The sequence below is a fragment of the Uranotaenia lowii genome, chromosome 2, assembly GCF_029784155.1.
Source record: "Uranotaenia lowii strain MFRU-FL chromosome 2, ASM2978415v1, whole genome shotgun sequence".
Classification (NCBI taxonomy): Eukaryota; Metazoa; Arthropoda; class Insecta; order Diptera; family Culicidae; genus Uranotaenia; species Uranotaenia lowii.
In genome coordinates, this window is record NC_073692.1 from 192,135,623 (window position 1) to 192,157,126 (window position 21,504).

The 21,504-nt window shown below is 39.7% G+C and overlaps 3 protein-coding genes and 1 non-coding gene across 5 annotated transcripts; 2 read left to right on the forward strand and 2 right to left on the reverse strand.

Moving 5' to 3' along the window:
- Nucleotides 1-280: 280 nt before the first annotated feature.
- Nucleotides 281-4,280, forward strand: LOC129747916 (protein transport protein Sec24C). Its single transcript, XM_055742335.1, has 7 exons — nt 281-1,172; nt 1,403-1,691; nt 1,756-1,916; nt 1,980-2,148; nt 2,219-2,815; nt 2,870-3,063; nt 3,137-4,280. The coding sequence occupies exons 1-7, from the start codon at nt 312-314 to the stop codon at nt 3,278-3,280; spliced, it is 2,415 nt and encodes an 804-aa protein (XP_055598310.1). The 5' UTR covers nt 281-311; the 3' UTR covers nt 3,281-4,280.
- An 825-nt stretch (nt 4,281-5,105) lies between these two features.
- On the forward strand, nt 5,106-6,960 carry LOC129744777 (phosphoglycerate kinase). Its single transcript, XM_055737480.1, has 3 exons — nt 5,106-5,366; nt 5,437-5,785; nt 5,938-6,960. The coding sequence occupies exons 1-3, from the start codon at nt 5,305-5,307 to the stop codon at nt 6,772-6,774; spliced, it is 1,248 nt and encodes a 415-aa protein (XP_055593455.1). The 5' UTR covers nt 5,106-5,304; the 3' UTR covers nt 6,775-6,960.
- A 1,209-nt stretch (nt 6,961-8,169) lies between these two features.
- LOC129750261 (U1 spliceosomal RNA) lies at nt 8,170-8,333 on the reverse strand. The gene has a single exon (XR_008738377.1). It is a non-coding gene; the product is annotated as a U1 spliceosomal RNA (small nuclear RNA).
- A 2,954-nt stretch (nt 8,334-11,287) lies between these two features.
- LOC129745830 (RNA-binding protein 5-B-like) lies at nt 11,288-19,120 on the reverse strand. 2 transcript variants are annotated; one of them, XM_055739187.1, is made up of 12 exons: nt 18,895-19,120; nt 18,634-18,733; nt 18,336-18,488; nt 18,222-18,281; nt 16,769-16,934; nt 16,620-16,689; nt 16,151-16,224; nt 13,690-13,791; nt 13,009-13,626; nt 12,742-12,949; nt 11,630-12,678; nt 11,288-11,559 (listed from the first exon to the last, which is right to left on the reverse strand). In XM_055739187.1, the coding sequence occupies exons 1-12, from the start codon at nt 18,899-18,901 to the stop codon at nt 11,428-11,430; spliced, it is 2,739 nt and encodes a 912-aa protein (XP_055595162.1). In that variant the 5' UTR covers nt 18,902-19,120; the 3' UTR covers nt 11,288-11,427. The 2 variants fall into 2 exon arrangements, with proteins under 2 accessions (XP_055595162.1, XP_055595161.1); XM_055739186.1 differs by having other exon boundaries at nt 18,222-18,488.
- Nucleotides 19,121-21,504: the final 2,384 nt, after the last annotated feature.

The window sequence follows — 21,504 nt, forward strand, 5'->3', positions numbered from 1 at the left end:
TATTTAACCGGAGAAGTCGCCTTAGTGAATTTGAATGTCAACCTCTGAATTTTTCTCAACCACGTTGTTCAATTGACTGCTTCGCAGTCCTTTCCTTAACTAACTCCACTTTTAGCAAAATGTAAAAATTGGATAACCCTCATTAATATAAATAACTTTTAAAACCATTTTTTACGGGAATTAGGATCTTTGTTGCATTCAATCCTAATTAAGAACAAGAAATAAAAAGATAATTCGAATTGAATTACTTAACTGAATTCACTGTTTTACTTTATATCTAGCAACAACCGGGAGCTCCCGGGTATGGCCAGATGCCAGGTCATCAGCAGCAGTACCCACAGCAGGGTCCAGGATCACCCCAATACCCTCCCGGGGGAATGCCAGCGGCGCCACAACAGAAACGTCTCGATCCGGACAGTATGCCCAATCCTATTCAGGTGATGACCGAAAACCAGCGTTCATGTGGTGGTGTTTTCGCAACAAATCAAGCTGGATTGGTTCCGCCTTTGGTGACGACCAAGTACGTTACCCAGGATCAAGGTAACACCGGGCCTCGCTTCATGCGATCGACGATGTACAATGTCCCGGTTAACACGGACATGATGAAGCAGAGTGCGGTTCCATTCGCGCTAATCATTTCGCCATTTGCTCGGTTGGCCGATAAGGAACTGGCGCCACCTATTGTCAATTTTGGAGAACTAGGACCGATCCGTTGCATCCGCTGCAAAGCTTACATGTGTCCGTTTATGCAATTTATCGACGGAGGTCGTCGTTTCCAGTGTTTGCTGTGCAAGGCTACTACCGATGTGCCAGCAGAATACTTCCAACACTTGGATCACACTGGCCAGAGGATGGACAAATATGAACGCCCGGAGTTGGTTCTGGGAACGTACGAATTCGTGGCTACCAAGGACTATTGTCGTAATAATGTATTACCAAAATCTCCGGCAATGGTTTTCGTCATTGATGTTTCTTACAATAACGTCAAATCCGGATTGGTACACCTTTTGTGTGCTGAGATGAAAAATATAATCCGCAATTTGCCCATCGATGAGGGACAAACTCGGTCCACAATGAAGGTGGGTTTTATTACCTACAACAGTTCGGTGCACTTTTATAATTTGAAAAGTAACCTGGCTCAACCGCAAATGATGGTCGTTGGCGATGTTCAGGTAAGCATGTTTTTAACATAAATGTCATTTTGAAATAGGTACCTACTCTACATACTTTTGAGCCACGCGCGCTGATTTAAATTTATAGACTTTAAATTTGGTGAAATATTTAGAGTTAAAGTTTAAATATTACAGTGCACCTGTGAAATTTAGAGTAGGAACTGAAAAGACAACTCGCTGATAATTTCAAACCATCAAAACTATTCACTAACCTGAATATGTCCAAACAGGAAATGTTTATGCCGTTGTTGGATGGATTCCTCGTCGATCCGGAAGAGTCCAGCGCTCTGATTGATTCGCTCATGGAACAAATTCCGCGCATGTTTGGGGACACGCGAGAAACCGAAACCATCCTGCTGCCGGCCTTACAAGCTGGCCTAGAAGCTTTGAAGGCCTCCGAAAGTGTTGGCAAGCTTTACGTGTTCCACTCATCGCTGCCGACGGCCGAAGCCCCAGGAAAACTGAAGATGCGCGATGATCGAAAGCTGCTGGGCACGGATAAAGAAAAGACCGTTTTGAGTAAGACTTAAGATAACATATTTGGTTTAAAGGAATGGTAATGAAAATGGTATCTGCATTTCAGCTCCACAATCAACCGTTTACAATATGTTGGGTCAGGATTGCGTCGGTGCCGGTGTGTCAGTGGATTTGTTTGTTTTCAATAATTCGTACATCGATTTAGCAACCATCGGCCAAGTAGCGCGACTCACTGGAGGCGAAATTTACAAATATACTTATTTCCAAGTAAGATTTTCAATTTTAAATAAGCGGTGATTGAGAGTTAATATTTGTATTCTTTTCAAAAAGGCTGACATAGATGGTCAACGGGTTGTCAACGACGTGATCAAAAACATCTCGAGACCTATCGCTTTCGATACGGTGATGCGTGTTCGTACATCAACCGGTATTCGACCGACAGATTTTTACGGACACTTTTTCATGTCAAACACAACCGATATGGAAGTTGCCAGTATTGGTAAGTAACAATGTAGGTACACGTTTCATTGTTTGATCAATCCTAAACAACAAATTTAAACTTTTTCTAGATTGCGACAAATCAGTTGCGGTGGAGATAAAGCATGACGACAAGCTCACCGACGAGAACGTTTTCATACAGGTGGCTCTTCTGTATACTTCTTGTTCCGGTCAGCGTAGGTTGCGCATTCTTAACTTGAGTATGAAAACCTGTAACCAGTTGGCAGATTTGTTCCGTACATGTGACCTGGATACGATGATCTTGTTCTTTGCCAAGCAAGGCCTGTTCAAGCTTATGGAAAACAATCCAAAGGTCATAAAGGATTCGCTCATCAGTCGTGCGGCCCAGATCTTGGCCTGTTACAGGAAAAATTGCGCCTCTCCAACTTCGGCCGGCCAGCTGATTCTTCCGGAATGTATGAAGCTGCTGCCCTTGTATGTTTCCTGCTTATTGAAGAATGACTCGTTTTCTGGTGGTTCTGATCTGACCTTGGACGATCGCTCTTACGTTATCTATTTTGTGATGAGCATGGATCTACAAACCTCAGTACAGTTCTTTTATCCACGGTTGATCCCGATCCACGATGTCAATGTAGAGGACTCGAATATGCCGGCTTCAATACGATGCACGGCTGAGAAGATGATGGAAGATGGAGCTTATATTTTAGGTATGTGAATACGTAATTCAACTGTCCAAGACTAATCTGTTTAATTTCTTCCAGAAAACGGTATTCATATGTTCATGTGGCTCGGTCTCGGTTTGTCCCCGGAATTCACTCAATCAGTGTTTGGTGCCCAGTGCACGCAGCAGATTGATACCGACCGCACGGGTTTGCCAGTATTCGATAATCCTCTTTCGAAACGGGTGAGGGCTGTTGTCGAAAGTATACAAGCCGAAAAAAATCGTTGCATGAGGGTAAGTTGCTGTTTTAGACACAAGTGATGAAGTGTGCAAAACTGCTCTAATCTTTTTTAATTTCATTTCGTAGTTGACTCTGGTGAAACAACGCGACAAGCTGGAAAATGTGCTGCGTCACTTTTTGGTCGAGGACCGTGGTATGTCTGACGGGTCGGCCAGTTACGTAGACTTCCTCTGTCACATGCACAAAGAAATCAGAACCCTATTGAGCTAGCTGGCTGGCAACGAAACTAGCTTCAGCAATCGATTTAGGATAACCTCCAGTAGCAACAGCAGCAATTGCGTCAACAACAATAACAACAACAACTCTGTTTACAAATCAAACAACATCGGTTACTCTGCGCCGAAATCGTCAATGTTCAACAGTAACAACTATCAGCCAGTTGAAACCACAACAACAACCTGCCAACAGCAAGTGCTTGCAGATCTGAACGGTAATCGAGTGGTTCCGGCATTATCCATTGTTCAAAAAACTCATTGCGGTGGCCCATTTCTGCGGCGTCCACCTAGCAACGATGGCGATGACGACAATGACACCATCGAGGAAGAAGATGAAAACGAAGAAGAAGACGAACAACTACAGCAACAACATTCTTCGGTCCAACAGCACAGATCCGCGTCGCCTGGCCGAAGTATCTCGCAGAATCGAACCAGAGCATTGCGCTACCGTAAAGCATTCATGGGAAAGTGGTAGTAGTTTTAAACTGCTTAAAAATTATATGATTATTTCTTTTTAGTACTTTACAATTATTTTTCCACTTTAGAGATATATTATACAAAATATTTAATGATATGTGCGAGTTAAAAACCCCGTAACTCACTCCTGACCGAGACGCCTGGCAGTGTTCGGAATAAGTGTTTTACCTGGATGTTTATATTGGATGTGAAATAAAACAATTATCCCCCCAAATTAATAAAACACAGATATATGTAGACATACAGTACACACATGAACATGATAATTATCATATGCAGCGAGTGACTAGCAGTTCGAAGGAGGATCAAAACAATAGCACTATATTATCTCCGAACATAGGAAAACAAAGGAATGCGAAATTTAGAATTTGCATTGTGTTATTGACGACAAACAACTTATTGATGGGTTTAGGTACTAACTATTGCGAGTGTAAAACTGTTTTAAAGTGGCGTTAACAGGAAATCATTCGAATAAAACTTGAAAAAATATAGTAAAATATACGAAACTATTATTACAATTGAGGCATATTAAATCTCTGACAAACATTTTGAACAGTAGAACGGAAAGAACATTATTGATTTTATTTACATTCTTTGTACTTTCCATGGAGGTCTTCGCGAGCTTTGATTAAACCCTTATCGCTCCTCTTCTTCTCCCAACATTAGAATTAGGCTCATGTTTCAAGCCTCATATCTCATGTTTCATGGCTTAGGTCTGTGGGTTTCAGGTCTTATGTCTAAATCAAATTTTTAGTTTTCTATGTCTCAGGCAGGTATCATGTTGCAGATATCGTATCTTAGTCTCAGGTTTCATTTCTAAATATTATCGATTGGGAAAATATTTATTTATTTTCTTAGATTGCGTGTTAAATACGAAGAGTGTGTAAAAAACGTGTATTAATAGCTAAAAATGCTGTTAAAACCCGTGTTTAAAAACCGCGTAAAGGCGTAGGCGTATTCCGTGAATTCAGACAACCATAAAAAGGTTTTAAATTTGTTTCATTAATATAGTTCGATATCGATTTTTGAAAAGGACGTATGTACCAAATCTAGTTACTAGCATAAAAGTATTACACTTTTTTTAAATCTAAAAATATAATACTTTTTTATTTTTAAAAATTTCAGTTTATTTCAGTTGTAGATTTTTTCATGAGCGTTTATCAAAACAGAGGTCTTGGCGTATTGGCCCTTTTCAAAAATCGATACCGAGTTTTGGTAAACACATTTACACAAAATAAAACAGGCACACCTTCCATGGTATAGACGGCTTACCACAAACGAAATGTGCGCAATTTTGCAACACCGCCGAGCGATAAGCACAAACCTTTCATCGTTTGTTTCGCATACAATTTTCGATCCCGTCTTGCGGTGCCCTTGATGTGACTTTCAGCGCATCAATTTTTTCACATCCTCCTGCTAGGAACAACCATTTTACATCGAAAGCGGGCAGTGAAACAACGAGTGTTTTCTGTGGCCGCATCCTTAGACAGGTTAATAAAGTTTAAAACTATTATCAGAAAGTTCTGCAAACTAACATTCACGATGGCTCTCAACAAACTTAGTATTGAAAATGTCGACCTGAGCGGAAAGCGAGTTTTCATGCGGTAAGTTTTTAGGAAATCAGATGGGTGTTTCATACTGAAGGATTAATGTATTATATTCTGGAATAAACAGCGTTGACTTCAACGTTCCTATCAAGGAGGGAAAAATCACCAGCAACCAGCGTATTGTGGCCGCTTTGGACAGTATTAAGTATGCTCTGGAAAAGGGAGCCAAATCGGTGGTCCTAGCTTCTCATCTGGGTCGTCCCGATGGCAACAAAAACCTTAAATATACACTGGCCCCGGTGGCCGATGAGCTGAAGAAACTGCTCGGCCGTGATGTGACCTTCCTGAATGATTGCGTAGGCGCTGAGGTCGAAGCTGCTTGCAAGGACCCTGCCACGGGATCGGTTATTCTTCTTGAGAACGTCCGTTTCTACGTTGAGGAGGAAGGCAAGGGCGTAGATGCATCGGGCAACAAGGTAGGAGCTATTCTTAAGCTGATTGTTTTCACTTTTCTCTTATCGTTCTCAGTTTGAAATTGCATAACATTACGTCATCTCCTTTGATTGTGCATGTTTGATACAGAACGGCGTCATTCATTTTGTTTTTGTTGTCTTTTCCCTCTCGTTAGGTTAAAGCTGATAAGGATAAGGTCAAAGTTTTCCGTGAAAGCTTGGCCAAGCTCGGTGACGTCTATGTAGATGATGCCTTCGGAACGGCTCATCGTGCTCACAGCTCGATGATGGGCGAAGGATACGCTCAACGTGCAGCTGGACTGTTGTTGAACAAGGAACTGCGTTACTTCGGCCAGGCTCTCGACAACCCACCACGTCCATTCTTGGCCATTCTGGGTGGTGCCAAGGTTGCTGACAAGATTCAGCTTATCGAGAATCTTTTGGACAAAGTCAATGAGATGATCATTGGTGGCGGAATGGCATTTACATTCCTCAAAGTATTGAACAACATGGAAATCGGAGGTTCGTTGTATGATGAGGAAGGTTCGAAAATTGTCCAAAAGTTGGTGGACAAGGCAAAGAAGAACAATGTCCAGCTGCACTTGCCAGTCGATTTCGTTACCGGAGATAAGTTTGCGGAAGATGCTACCGTTGGTGCAGCCACTGTTGAGGGAGGAATCCCTGCTGGTCATATGGGTTTGGATGTCGGACCGAAATCGCGCGAAGCTTTTGCTGCCCCTATTGCTCGGGCCAAGATCATCGTATGGAATGGACCACCTGGCGTGTTTGAATTCCCCAACTTTGCCAACGGTACCAAGGCTCTGATGGATGGCGTTGTTGCTGCAACCAAAGCTGGCACCGTAAGCATAATCGGCGGTGGCGACACAGCTTCTTGCTGTGCTAAGTGGGGAACAGAGTCTCAGGTGTCCCACGTTTCGACCGGTGGCGGCGCTTCCCTTGAACTACTGGAAGGCAAATTGCTGCCGGGCGTTGATGCTCTCACTAGTGCGTAATTTATCTAACATAAGTGAAATGTTAAGCGAGTGTTAAACTAAGTCACAACACGATGGCTTATCTAATCATTACCATACAAAAGTTTCAGTGGAGGCAGGAAAGTCGTCATGAAATTATCAATAGTGCTCGTTGAAATAATCTTATAGCATGTTGCTGTCATCGTGTAAAACATAATGAAAAAATAAAAAAAAAATTAAAGAAAAACGTATTCTTGCAGTTTGAATGTGATTTAATGTTATTTGTTACCAAGTTCTTAAACACGGCTATCGTCTGAACAGTAAGCCGCCGACATGGGTAGTGGTTGGTTAAAATGCTGTGAATTCAATTCGGTTAGGTAGACCCCTGCGATTATCCCTCATGTGGATAACTCATATGTGAAATTTTTGGTTAGAATTAGTTTATGAACTTTTTAGAGTTGTACACCTCTGCCCGCGGTTTTCACATCAGCGGTATAAGTGTTTGGTGGTATGCTATTCTGGCGGTTTGCCATTTGGTATATGAATCTAAAATCGTGGCATGGCTATTGGCGGTTCACCATTTGCAAATGGCCTTGTCTGGCGGTGTTTTTTTTGCGGCAGGAGCCTTCGCGGTTTTTTTTTCGCTGCCCCGTGTTTCTCAGGAGGGCGACATGACGTATGGTCGCAATGCGAAGCGTTAGGAGTCCTAACTTAGGACCATACGTCGTTCTAGTTCGAATGCACAGCGTGACGTGGCAGCCTCTAAGCTCTGATCCATGTTTTTAAGACGGCCCCGTTTTCTAGGTTTAAGCAAAGATCTAGGAAGACCCCGTTTTTCAAGGCTTACCGAAAGCGAAAGACAATATCCCCTCCTAGCGCGATCCGCAACCCGATACGTATAAGGACGAAGCCGCAGCGTAAGGAGTCAGCCTCTTAGCTTTTATCAATGTTTTTATGACGTCCACTAGGTTTACTCAGATCTAGGAAGGCCACGTGTTTCCAAGCCTACCCAAACAAAGCTAGGGACGATCCCCTAAGGACATCCTCGTAATTTTGATCCATGTTTCTGAAATGGCCTTTAATGAACATTTGAAACAAGATCTTAAGAGCCACTAAAAACTAAACCGAACTGACGAACAAGATTATTCGCGAATTATAATATCGTCAAAATGTATAATCGCGCGCGATATGGTTACGGAAGATGTGAAATAAACAACAGAGAACAGTTGATTATGCACGGTGTACAATATAATAAGGTGATATCTTCCTGATAATGTCGTCATTACTATTCATCTAGTAATCCTCGGTGTATGCAGCATTATCTTACGCGCGCAAAACTTTTTCCCTGGCACACTATAGGCAGATACCTTGTCTAATTATGCCTTATTGATATGAATCTTTCAATCTTTCCCTCTGATTTTTAATTTATGAAAAAGATCGGGATGTGCGCGTACGCACGTCCCGGCTACCAAAAATTTCGCATACGAGTTATCCACATGAGGGATAATCGCAGGGGTCAACCTAACCGAAGTGCAATGGAAAGGCCTCACCCTGGGGGAACCGCCTTGATGATCACGGTAACCCCTATGCCAGGTAAGTATGAGTTCACAACATTTTACCTAACCACTACACCAGCCGGTTACATTGTTCACTAGCGATTGATGGAAATTTACCTAACGAACGATGGAATGGATGGGGTAGGTAAGAGTTCTAGGAGTGAAGAACAAAAAGGGAATTAGCAGTCCATACACCATAGTTGAATCAAATCGGTAGCAAATTTTGGAAAGAGCGAATGCGCCAAATGTAGACGAGTTATCAGCTGGGTGAAAAACTAAGTTCGGGACGTATGTATTTTTGATTATACAAAGTTTTCTAAAGGATGTTTGATTTTTGAGAAATAAATGAAACAAAATATTTCTGCTGGGAACTTATTGAGCTGTCAAACTGAAAGGGGTTTTTTTTAAACAGCAATGTTGGCGCATTCGCCGTATTCAACATTTGATACCGATGATATCTGTAGAGAAAGCGTTTAATTGAATAGCATAAATTACCGTTTGTTGCTTTCCTTTATCAATTTATATAAGGTACACCGGGGTAAGTGTGGACGGGTTTTCGTATAGTTCAACTTTAAAAAATCATAAAAAAATCAGCAGTGGAGCAATTTTGATAAATTGACGTTCAATGTGATGCAGAACATGTTTTTTTACAAAAGCTGAAGAGATGAGCTCGATAGAAGCAAAGCGAAAAAAGTTATCGCGCAAATCGTTATGGACGGCTGGTGTCTTCACTTACCCCGCTTTATGGGGTAAGTGTGGGCGGTAGATTTTCCCTTTGATTTCTCAGAAAATTTTCAAAAAATTTGTGTTTTCTTGGTTGAATACGTTACTTTATTGCTCGAACCGTCCAAAATTTTGAAAAAAGTTCATGATACTATAAATATAGTGTGTAATTTATGTTACAACACACGAGATCCGATTTCATCAAAAACACAGAACAAATAAGTACTTTACTCAAATTTTCATGATCCGAATGCTTAATATAGCTAAATAATACAACTCATAAAGGATGAAGGACAGAAAATTGAAAAAAATGTGTAAACATCGTCTTTTTAAAGCCGTCCACACTTACCCCAGGTAGGGGTTGGAGACAAAATTTTAGTTTTTTGTAAACAAACTCTTTTTTCTTAATTTTAACCCGCCGTTTCTTTTCCTAACTGGTTGTTTGGAATGTAAGGATTGTTTCAATGTAGAGTTTTTCATCGAGAGCCAGCTAGTTTAGGAGAAATTTGCAATTGAAAAAGATGCACATCAACTCGACATCGAAGTTGAAAATAGAAAATTCCGAAAAAGTCGCTGTAAACAACCGTTATTGTCTGAATCGTATCTTTTTCACAGTTATTGGATAGATTACAAGTAAATTGAACATTCTGCATCAAAAGTTTGAAAAAAATAGTGCACAGTATTGTTTTTATAGCCATCGTCCACACTTACCCCGCGTCCACACTTACCCCGGTGTACCTCATAAAGCCTATGTTTTAAAGCTGAAAAAGGTTTACCAATTAATTTTGAATCATCGCTCATTTTAGGAAGTTTATAAACACTAAGTCTGTGAAAAAAGGAATAACAAAATAAAAATTTAATGGATCTTACCGGATTTACAGAAATTAGTTTCAAGAAGTACCATATTCAATTTTTTTCAAATATTGGCCTTGCATGAAAAAAAAAACTGCATTTGAAAAAATATTATTTTCCTATCTTTAGCAGGGATACAAAATTGCGTAAGTTTTCAATTAATAATTTTATTGGTGGAATGTCAACAGGTATGAATTGGATACCAGCAATATTTAAATAAATTATCGATGAAGAAAATAATAATTCAATTAGGTTTCCAAATGAGGGATTTTGATTTAAATAGAAACAAACAGTTGTTTGTTACTATTTCCGATCGTTTCGTTATACATGTACTTACAGATTCGACTTCGCTGACCTGAAATTTCGCAAAAAGGTTACCCTCGCACTTAAAATTAAAGGAATTTATGGTCTAAACTAAAGCTAGGTACTACAATATTTTTCCGTTACGGTCAACTCCGTAAAGTTATTTCTATACTGAAAATTATTTTTTCACCCGATCTCTACTGTAGAGCTGTAATTTGACGAGCGAGCTTTTCCACGAAAACAAAACATAACGCCCATGAAGTTCGGATAAACGAGCTTTCGACTGGAAGCGTTACATGTTCGTTCCAATTGGAAAATATGGTTGGTTAATCATCAAAATCAAAACATCGTTTAGGGGAAAATTTGACATCAGATGCCGATATCAATCGCTAGAACCAAAATTTCAGCCAACCAACAAAACCCGCAGTGTCAACTTCAGTGAACCGGGTTCATGTGGTTCTTCCCAGCTCAATTCTCGTGGTTACATAAGAGTTACCTTGATAACTCCTCGTTCACAGATTCACCATGGGAAAAGTCCCCAGGCCGAGGACAGAAAGTGTCAGGATCTAAACTTTGGGTCCCTATTGCTTGACGTGACCGTTAAAGGTCGCCTTGCAAAAATGCCAGATTGATACAGTTATGTGTGAGATTGCTAGTGCGGAAGTTATCAATCCTTCCGTAGCAAAACACAATGGGGCTTACTAGGGGGGAACTACTATACCTTTTTTTCTGAATATATACCCACTTAAGCTAGAAAAGTATTTTAGAACACCAGTACCTATGTTGAAAATGGAGAACCGAATAAATTCAAAATGACCAGACTCTAGAAACTTTCAAAATTGGTTAACCTTTATGAATACGTTCTTCGCCCAGTTAAACTGGATTGATAACAATAACAGCAGAACCAAAACAGAACGTGCGAAATATTCTATTGGTAATTGTGAAAGTTTAATAGAAAATGGTAATTTTGAGGAGTTGGGAAGAGATAAATCATAACATTATAACACCATTATCTACTGTTTAAATCCAAATCTTAATAGCTCGCGCTATTAGGTATTTGATTGAATTAACATAGCAGAAAAAGTGCAAGGACTTAATTTCGGATCAATAATTTCGTACGATTTAAAGTCTATGATCTAGAATTGTTCATACTTTAAATTATCTAACAATAAAAATTTGTTAATTTTTCATCGCACAATGCTGGAAAGTTTTCTAAAAAAGAAACCACAGCCCTACACGGCTTATCAACTAAATACTAATCCTAATCCTTCATGTCTGCCTGTTCGTACCGCGATTTCATCATTTTTTTAATGTAGGTTTTGTAATCGTCTCCACTGGCTCCGTGATAGGTAGCTTTGGTACCCAAGCCAGCGTTCGCAACCCGCGCTTCAGTCTAAAAGTAGTTGGGAAATGAAGCTTCCGGACCAAAAGCTTTCAAAACAGTTTAAAAAAGAACAACTTACCTCAATAATATTAGTACGTCCCTGGTTGGCCCTACCCAGACCTTGTCCCTCAGACCAGCCCATCTTTTGGAGCAGTTTGTTGCCCACGTTGTTTTGGCCAATTGGTACATTCGCCAAGTTGGGTGCCGAGAAGGCTGCCTGAGTTTGTTTTTCCATTTCCCGCTGGAATCGCTCTTTACTTTTGTTGACGGGAGGTGGATCGGCTTCTCCATACTTCAGTCGCCTTTCCTTCGCCCTATCCCGGTAAGACAAACCCTTTGCCATATTTCCAGTAGCACCACTGCTGCCCTGTAGTTTTTGTAAGTTTTCTTTGTGGAGAGCAGACATTTTGATGTGCTTCGTTAGGATTTCCATTGATTGGAAACCTCGTTTGCACAGCAAACATGTGAGTTTCTCGTGGTCGATGTAATCCCGGTCGCAAGCGTTGCCATCGTCTACTTCATTGTCCGAGTCGGAACCGTACGTTGACACTAGATTACCGACTGGACCAGCGGCCTTGCTGACGTTAGTTTTAGCCTGAGTGATCAGATAGTTGCTAACTGTTTGGGTAGGTTTCTTTTCTAGAAGCGAAAATCCTACGTCGGCATAACCACCTGAGCTTTCTGCGGGCCTTGTTGAAATGTGCCCATGTGAAGAGTACAAGGTGGCTTCTTCCACTTTTGCCGGAGGTTGAATCACATTGTAGTCCTTCTTCTGGTTTAGCTGTTTCGCCCACTTTTCCATGTCTTTGACAATTTTTTTGGCCACCTTCACCTTATCTTGGTTTTGATCCTTGGATTTGGATTTTTCTTCCTTTTTCCCGTTGGCAGCGGATGAGGTTGAATCGGAATCTTTTTCGGTATCAGCTGTGGGTGCGGTTGTACCGGTGGCAGCTGCCGAGGACGTCGGTGCTGCTACGTATGTACTATTGTCATTATCCCAGTAAAGATATGAGCAAGTTTCGTTGTTGTAGTAGTACTGAGAATTGGAATCGTAGTACAGACCGGTAGTTGGGTCATAGTAAAATCCGGATGTTTCATCGTATTGGTATTGAGTGACATCAGGTTGAGCTGTGAATCGATTGTTACGTGTTAATTTACGATCTAAGCTAGAAGATGAAATTTAAAACTTACGATATTTTTTACCATCGGTTCCGTTTGGAATTTCAAGGGGTTGTGGTTGTGTGATAGTAGGTGGAGGCGGAGCAATTAGTCCACTATCGCTTGTATCAGTTTTGTTTTTAGATCCCTGCTTCCGAGCCATAGCTGATTGAGCTACTGCGGCACCGGAATTAGCCGTTTCGCCCAGTTGAGCCTCGGTTGGAAAATTGCTCATCTGGCCCTGGAAAATAGAAAAATTTTTAATAATTTTAAACTTGACGAACTTTTAACTTCAATTACCTGTGCTATTTGAGTCATGTAATAATTGGTGTAGAATTGTAGGTAGTGTTCATGTTCCGTTGGATTTGAGGCATAGACTGCGGCACTGTATTCGGCCAACCGTGGAACATCTGCTAAGGTATACTGGTAGCTTCCGGCAAAAGCCGCTGCCGAAGAGCTTCCACCAGCAGCGTTTGGATCCTGAAAGCCTGATCCGTTGTTCGGGTTCTTGCCATTGCCCTTGACCAGATTCCTATTCTCGGCATCGATACAGTACGAGATCAGTACCTCTCGACCGTCAATTTTCAGGATCGGAGCTACCGCTTTAAGCGCGTTATACGAATTCATCGAATCAATTAAGTTATCAAAGTGCAGGTAGCAAATGCCCCTAGAAGTTTGTGTCAATGGGTCCCGACAGACTAAAATCTTGGAAATCTTCGAAACTAATTCCGGAATCTTCTCCTGCATTGCACACAATACGCTTTCTTCATTTGTCAGTGCATCCAAGTTTCTGAGCATGATCTTCTTGGTTAAAATATTGCTTATTTCGTCACTTCCTTCACCTCCCTTCTCACTCTCTTCCCGGGAGGCAAAACATTTGAAGCAGTTCTCACGCCGTTTGAAGTTAAATACACCACACTTGAATAAAACAAAAATGTATTAAAAACGCATCACCAAAAGCAGTCATCAAAAGTTGACTACCTTAGCGCAGTACCAATCGGTTTGTGGTTTGGAACGCATCTCAGCCGGCAGTGAGTAGGTGTACTGCATGATGGCACGATGATCGTCCAGCATCAGCATTCCCTGCAAAGGCAAACAAGCGGAAAGAAAAGAAAAAACACACATTAGTTTTATCATGTAAAAGAGCTTCACTAGAGCTATTAAACTCCTCCACGGGTTGCTCCTTGCAAGGGGGCTCTCAGCTTCCTCTTACGGCGGCGATCCAGTCCGTTGAAGATATGTTGGTTGGCGGATTGACGGAATTCTATTACCGGTATTGAAGCCTTTTTAATGTCTATATTTTTCTAAGATGGTGAGTTTTAAGCATGATTTGCCGCATTCTAGCGTTTCTGAATTCTGTTTTTGTTGGAAGGTAGCTCGTAGGTGTTTATTGAAAGAATTTGTTCCTGATTTGTCTGCCCGATAAAAATAGAAGCAACATTGCAGATGCCGAAAGATTTTAATACGCTTCGGGTTTGATCAGACACTTTGTTTCTGTAAGGCTCAAATCTTTTAAGTACCCTCTACAAGAATCTAGTAAGTCAATAAATCGATTCATCAACAGCAGGGTATGGTTGAGAAAAGCTACCGTTCTAGAAGTAGAAGGAAATTATACAAATTCTTTATCTTTTTGAACGAGAAAAAGCCCATATGAGTTGGATTGAATCATTTTCTCAAGCGCGTAAATTGGACGAATTAACACATTCTTAAAACAAAAAATCAAAAAACAATCACCTTTAGTAAAAAATCCCTTTCGCTTACTTTCATATTAAGAGAGAATAGATCTCTCAGCATATCATACTCGGTTTGGGATGTTGATCAACTAAAATAAACCGGTTAGCCTCGTGCTAGATAACAACTTATCAACGTGTTTTGTTTAACGTCTCCGAAACATCCAGTTAGCGGATAGTAAGTGTCTTTTAATTATTAAGTACTTACACATAAAACACCTAAAAATGAGTCTTCTAAAGGAGAAATTTTTATGAGTCAATCTAAAATGTATCTTTTTTTATCAATCCAAATTATCCTGAAACAATCGTTTTTCTCTTAGAAAAAAAATATATATAAAAATATACGTACCATCAAGTCACCATTCACCGCCCAGGCACCATTTACCGCCCAAAATCACCTTTTTGTGTGTATTTTGAAAAAAAAACTGGAATTTTTTCTCCAAAAATAAGACTTGTGTTCTGTGTCGGCATCATTGTTCGGCCCTTTCACTGAAAAATCATCACTTAATTATGCTAACTATAGCCAGAAATAAATTATTTGGTTTTTCGTTTCCGGTCAAATTATTGAATTCGACGCCTGTTAGCGAACTAAGCATAACTGTGCTCCTAGGGAAAAACGGGGTTTTGTTTACTAAATAGTACCTATTTGTCCTACAATCGACTTGAAACGATAGTTTGATTTTTGTAGAATAGATTTGCATCGGAAAATTTTCGATTTTTTCAATAGTTGTTGTTTTTTTAAGCGTTTAGTGATGGGCGGTAATTGGTGTATAAAAAAAAAGTGTGGGTTCCTAATTACCGGTCACGCACAATTTCTATATTTTTAACGTATGTATTGTGTCAAAAGTGTAAATTGTAAGAAGCATTTAGTTTGATTACGTTAGAAAATGATGTTTTATCGCTGAAAGTAACCGATTACTTGAGGCTGTTTGCCGGGAATCATCATTTTGTCAGTCAACGCACTTTGTTAAAATTTGTACAAAATTTGCGGGAAATATTTCACAAAATGTATTCTCTCAAGATCCAAAATATGGTTTTGACAGCTCGTTACATGGACAATATTAAAAAGAACAGTTTCCGTGTTGTTAGATAGTTTTTCCTTAAGAAAACATTATCGATACCCGAAAAAGTCGAGTGGGCGGTAATAGGGCCAGTTGAACACCTCAACGTTTAGTTAATTATTTTTAAAAGCGTACATTTTTCGCATTCCACTAAATTTTTTATTTAAAGTAGAGCAGTTTTGAGATGTATTGGAAAAGAAAGCGAATAAAAATCTGCCGTCGTTTTTTTATTACACATGTTTGAAGTTGAAAAACCGCTTAACTGGGCGGTAGATGGTGACATGATGGTAATATCTAGATTAGTAAATGTTGACCATCCTTTACTATATCAGAGAGATCAATTTAATTTTGAAAGTCGATCTTGAAAACAAAATATGCTACCGATACCGGGATTCGAACCCGGAACGCCTGACCTTGCCAGACTAGCGACGATTGTGAATCTCTGATCATTGAGTGGACGAATCAGTATTAGGCTGATAATCACAGAACAAATTTTTCCAATAGGCAGAACCGAGCTCACCCCACCATCATGCTTTCGAAAGGATCTCGGGCTACCCTTTTTTATCGTCTTCCTCAATGGCCGTTCACCGTAGTATTGATCATAAGCTTAGATTTGGAAAATGTGGCGAGAATTGACGTGACCATGGATACCTGTTTGTAGCTAATCCAGCGAGTCGCTTCCTCTTCTGTGCGGAACTCGACAAATGCGAAACCTCTTGATGCACCTAGAGTAGTAGTAGCAGTGGGTAGTGGTAGAGATCGCAGGATCACACATACACACGCCGAACAGTTGTTTTGGAGATTTTTTTTGTTGGTGTGAAGAGAAGAAAAAGCAAAACACAAACGATATCAATTTTACGATTGTCAGGCGGTACAATGAGTTGACACTTCCAGCAAAGATGAATACTGCTCAGAACACTATTGGACCTTTTTGATCAATTGAATCTGGTTTACCATTTTCGATGCCGCAGCTTGGAAAATGATAAACCATACTCTGCTGTTTCACTGTTACTTATTATCCATCGTGTTGCCTCATTGCCTGAGTTACTTACCACGACTAACCATTTTTTTACATAACATTTGATATGTTTAACATTTTAATAAGGAATAATAGTATTACCTGTTTTCTTGCGCCGAATCAGCCGAACATGCAACGCCTGCAATCCACACTGGATCAGATCACTGTAAATCTGCGGGTACAGAAAAAAATAAATTTTTAATTTACAGCGCAGCTTGAAAAACACGTTGTTTTTTTTTTTGAAAGCTTACATCAGCTTCGGTGACGTGGGCAGCCAAGCCGCGGACAACAATTTTGTTGTTAGGCTTCTGCTGGTAAAAGAACTCCTGGTTGCTATCGCTGTCGAAGTTGTCATCGAAATCCACCGGATGCTCGACCGGGGAGTAGTTGCGTTTGTTAGACTTTTCGCGGTGATCCCTGAGCGGATGAAATTGTGAAAAAGATTGAGTAAGAATTTCTAGCAAGAGTGAATGCTTTAGTTTTCCAATCAAGCTTGGAATATTCAAACTCATATGAAGATAATCAATAATCCTCAGTTTTGGTTGCTAATAGCGGTCTTATCGGAGAATGTTTCAAGAATTTGAATGTAATTCATTTTTACGGACTCGATTCACGTTAAGACTAAAGATTTTGAAAATTATGTACGAATTCAAGATAAAAAGAAAATGATGTTGAAAATGAGTGAAGAGAAATTTGTTTCGAAACGTTTTCTGAACATATTAAATATTTGATCAGTGTAGAAGAACTAATCAAGGTAAGAACGTCCAAATAGAGTGGACATTACCTAAATAAAGTTACTCGAGAATGGTTCTTGTCTTATGTGAAATACGTAGCTGTATTTGATAAACATTTTTTCAAATAAATTTCTCTTAAGAGGAGAAATCACCGTGAATTTGTTTTATGAAATGAATTTGCGGCTTTATCGGTGAGGGTTAAAGAGGTTTCAAATGCTCTTCGCTCTTTTCACCACCTTAGAATTTTCTTCTGATCTTCTATCCTTCTTTCATTTCAACTCTTTAACCCTCACCGATAAAGCCGCAAATTCATTTCATAAAATAAATTTCTCTTTGTTAATTTTCAACATCTATTTTTTTTCATCTACTAAGACCTATCTTAAGATTTTATTTATAAAAATGGAAGCGTTTTTTTGTGACACAATTACGCATAAACGTACGATCGGAATAAAGTGAAATTTTGGTATCCGAGAGTTTTTCGGGTCAGCGATGGTTTTTATAATAGTTCCAAGGATCTCACTTTTTATGGAAGGGAGGCCCCCATACAAAATCAACCTAGGGACAAAACTTGAACAATTTTAAGAAGATTTTCATAAAAATTGATTCACGAGCACGAAGAAGTTAAGAACGTGTAGATGAAGTTTAACCACAGAGTGGTTTAACGTTTATAACGATTTATTAATTTAACAGTAAAACAATGTTTACCGGGTCAGCTAGTTAGGTACATCAGTGAGTGATGATTGATATAAAAAGATTTTTTTCTTAACTAACAATTCATCACTATTGATCAAAAAGTTCCTGTTAAAAATGTTTGATGTTATTGTTAGCCGTGCGGATATTTTTATACTGACTGTTTACATTTTAATGTAGTCATATTAATTTACCCTTGCGATAAAACACTTTTTTTACATCCAAAGAAAAAATTTAATGTGAATTATGTCTGTCCTTCCACCACGGACATATTACTAACCTTCGGTCCCGATCCCTGGATCGACGATCTCTGTCGCGATTCCGTTGGTGGTACCGATCCCTACAAAAATTAAAACATGAATAAATGCCTAATATTAAATTCGATTGGATGAACCTGTTATCGTAGGAATTGTCCCCATAGTCCTGATCGATAAGGTCCCGGTACAGATCCCGCTCGGGACTTCGACGGTTGTTGCCACTGATGTACCGCTCTCGGCTATAGGATCGTGACCGACTACGGCTGTGCCGACTCCTGTAGTATCGGTCCCTAAAAAACCAAAAAGACCAAGATTAGTTCGGATCGGTCCCTGTAGCTGATACAAAATAAACATGAATCCAGCCGGTTTTTCCAGTGGCCAATCTGCTCCCGGCACATAACGGTGGCCGGGTCTTCCGCCAACCAGCATAATTACTTTGAACGGCCACGAACGCCTCTGTCCCTGTCTCGGTCGCAATCCCGACGGTTCCGGTTCCTATAGTAGCCAGAATTGTCACTCTCTGGACTCGGCGAGACTACAAACAATTACATTTCAAATCAGTCGGATTTAGTTTCAGGTATGAAAATAAATGAAATAATGATTGTGGCCACGAAGAACCAAAAACAAGAAATCATCCCCACTTTCATTGTCTGGAAAAATCAAGAGCATTGTGGAGCAAAGATGGCGCAGACTTACAATCCATGGTCGATCCTCTGGGTGAGCTGTTTGTCACTTCAATCAACACTACTAATTATTTTTTCAACTTGGATTCCAACTTCACTTGGTGTTATTGAACAAGAGACACCGCTTTTAAAAGATTTGAACGGAAAATATTGGTAAAATTATGATTAAATCGACATTTTTTATACGTGTGAAAATTTTAGCACTTCACCGCGACGATTTTTGTTCTACATAGAAGCCCCAGTGCTAAAAATATGAACATCGAACATTTGGCGTGCGATGTTTCCGCGCTGGGTTGCCAGGTGCCCCGATTTGTCTGTAGATCAAAGACTTTTGACGCGTTTGACCTTTTAGCCAAATGAGGCGCTTTGCCTTGATTTTTGCGCAGAGTACACAGATTTTACAGACTTTCGAAATTGAAGTTCTAAATCATTGATTTATCACCAATCAATCAGTCCATAAAACTTAATTTTATTAGTCAGATCGGCATCGTACGTGGTAGAAAACTATGGTGCTTTATGATATTCATTAAGTCGAGAACAACTCGCATATATACAAAACAGAACCCCTTCACAATTCCCCCCTCCCACTCCCCGTGCTCACATGCATCACCTTATCACCTATTATAAGGTTGATGCGTTGATGTCATGCAGAGGCGACAAGCTTCGCTTCGCGTTCTAAGTTCCAATAAGAAAACAATGCAACACATTGATATGTCATACTGGCGCGCCATTTTGCTTTGAAATTCACTATACAAATCATCACTTCTTTACATCTGATAATGCTTGGAATCGTCTCCTTTCTTTCGGGACCATTAAAAACTCATCAGATCATGACACGGATTGCCAGAATGCCGAAATTTGAACCGACAAAATTCCTTGTTTTTTTGCCGGAACTATAAAGAATTCATGAAAATTTTCTCGCCGATTAAGATATTTTTTGGTTTATTATTACAATTTCGGACGGATCTTCGAACTATTGTGCTTAAAACCCGGAATCACTGCTTCAAACCGAGAAAAAACAATATTCCCATTGGATTTCCTACTTGTCGAGCTACAAAACACCTTGGCATCAGCTTTGTCGCGCTTTCCAAAGCGCTCAGTACGACAGGTCTGAGCTTTTTCCATGAAGATTAAATGAGAGAAGGTACGCGTGAACGTGTTGCACATCAACGCGTTGCTTGTCGCCTCAGCATAACATCAGCATAAACCCTTGTTTGGTACCCAATTTGTGGTCTACAGACATAGGCCAATGATATAGTACATGCGGTGCGAACCGGCGAATGTGAATTAATGCGGCGAACCACGTTTGATGGGAATGTTATGTGAATCGCTTTGACATGCTGAATGCGGCGAAGCAGATGCCAATTTGTTGAACCGCTTGAGTTAGCATTGGTCGCGTTCGCCAATTCGCTCTTACTATGACCACTGCCATAACAAACCAGGAACCCTCGATGACGAGGGCTCATCATCCTTATTGGCTTAACAGGTCACAGGTCAAGGAATATTTAAATAAGGTAGTGTCGAGAGCCATATTGGATTTTTTTTATGACGTCACAAAAACGAATGTATCGAAAATTTATATGCGAATGGCATAAATTTGAAAGAAAATCATGTTTTAGAACGAAAATGAATTCCAATTTCATTTTGATTGTGTTGTAAGACCTCTATTTCACTATGTTATGAAATTTTCTGGTCCTTTGAAGATTGCATTATGTTTTTTTCTCATTTTAATAATGAACGCAATGTCATCTTGAAGCTAAAACGTTCAAAAACGAAGATAAAATTTACTTTAAAAAGGTCGAGCTGGTAGTTATTGAGTGTTCAACTGATTGTCATGATTTTTATTCAATCGGTTTACCATATTCAATTCTTATGTAGAACAATTAACATCAATTGATTATTGTTAACTCGATTTACTAAACTGCGAATAAAAAAATGTGGTCTTATTTAAAAGTTTGTTTTTTGATAACTTTTTTGTAATAAGGATCTTAAAATGCACTGACTTGATCATTTTCATTGAACACTTTGAACTAATTTTAAAATTTTGCAAATTTGAGTAGGGAAAATCCACCATTTTTTCGAACTTTCGAACTTTCGAACGGTCTATTTCATACAAAAATTACTCGAAAATCCAACTTTTTTCGTACCAATCTTGAAAAGCAAGAATCCCTCTAGAATAACAGGTATAAAAAGTGGAACATTTCCAGCAAATTCTTCAAATTATCAAGGAAAAAGGCAAATTTCCTAGTAAATTAACAGATTTTTCGTGATTGTGACGTCGCAGTGTGTACCAATACTAAAGCAGGGCTGCCTCGACACTACCTTCTTTAAATATTCCTTGGTCACAGGTCATATTTTCATTGACATCGATTACCAATTGATTACCACCTATCATACAATTAGTACAAGTACACAACAATCTGTACACCTGGTCAGCTGGCATCGCTCAAGATAGGTAGAGAAGAAGGTAAAACATTGCGCTTAACCTCAATCGACAGAGCCGTGTAAACGCAGGGTCAAAAATAGTTATGGAATTTCGAACGATATGTATGGGATTTGAAACAAAATTACAATTTATGGAAAATTGCGAGGTCTTATTGTTCAAAGAAGTATACAGTCGCAT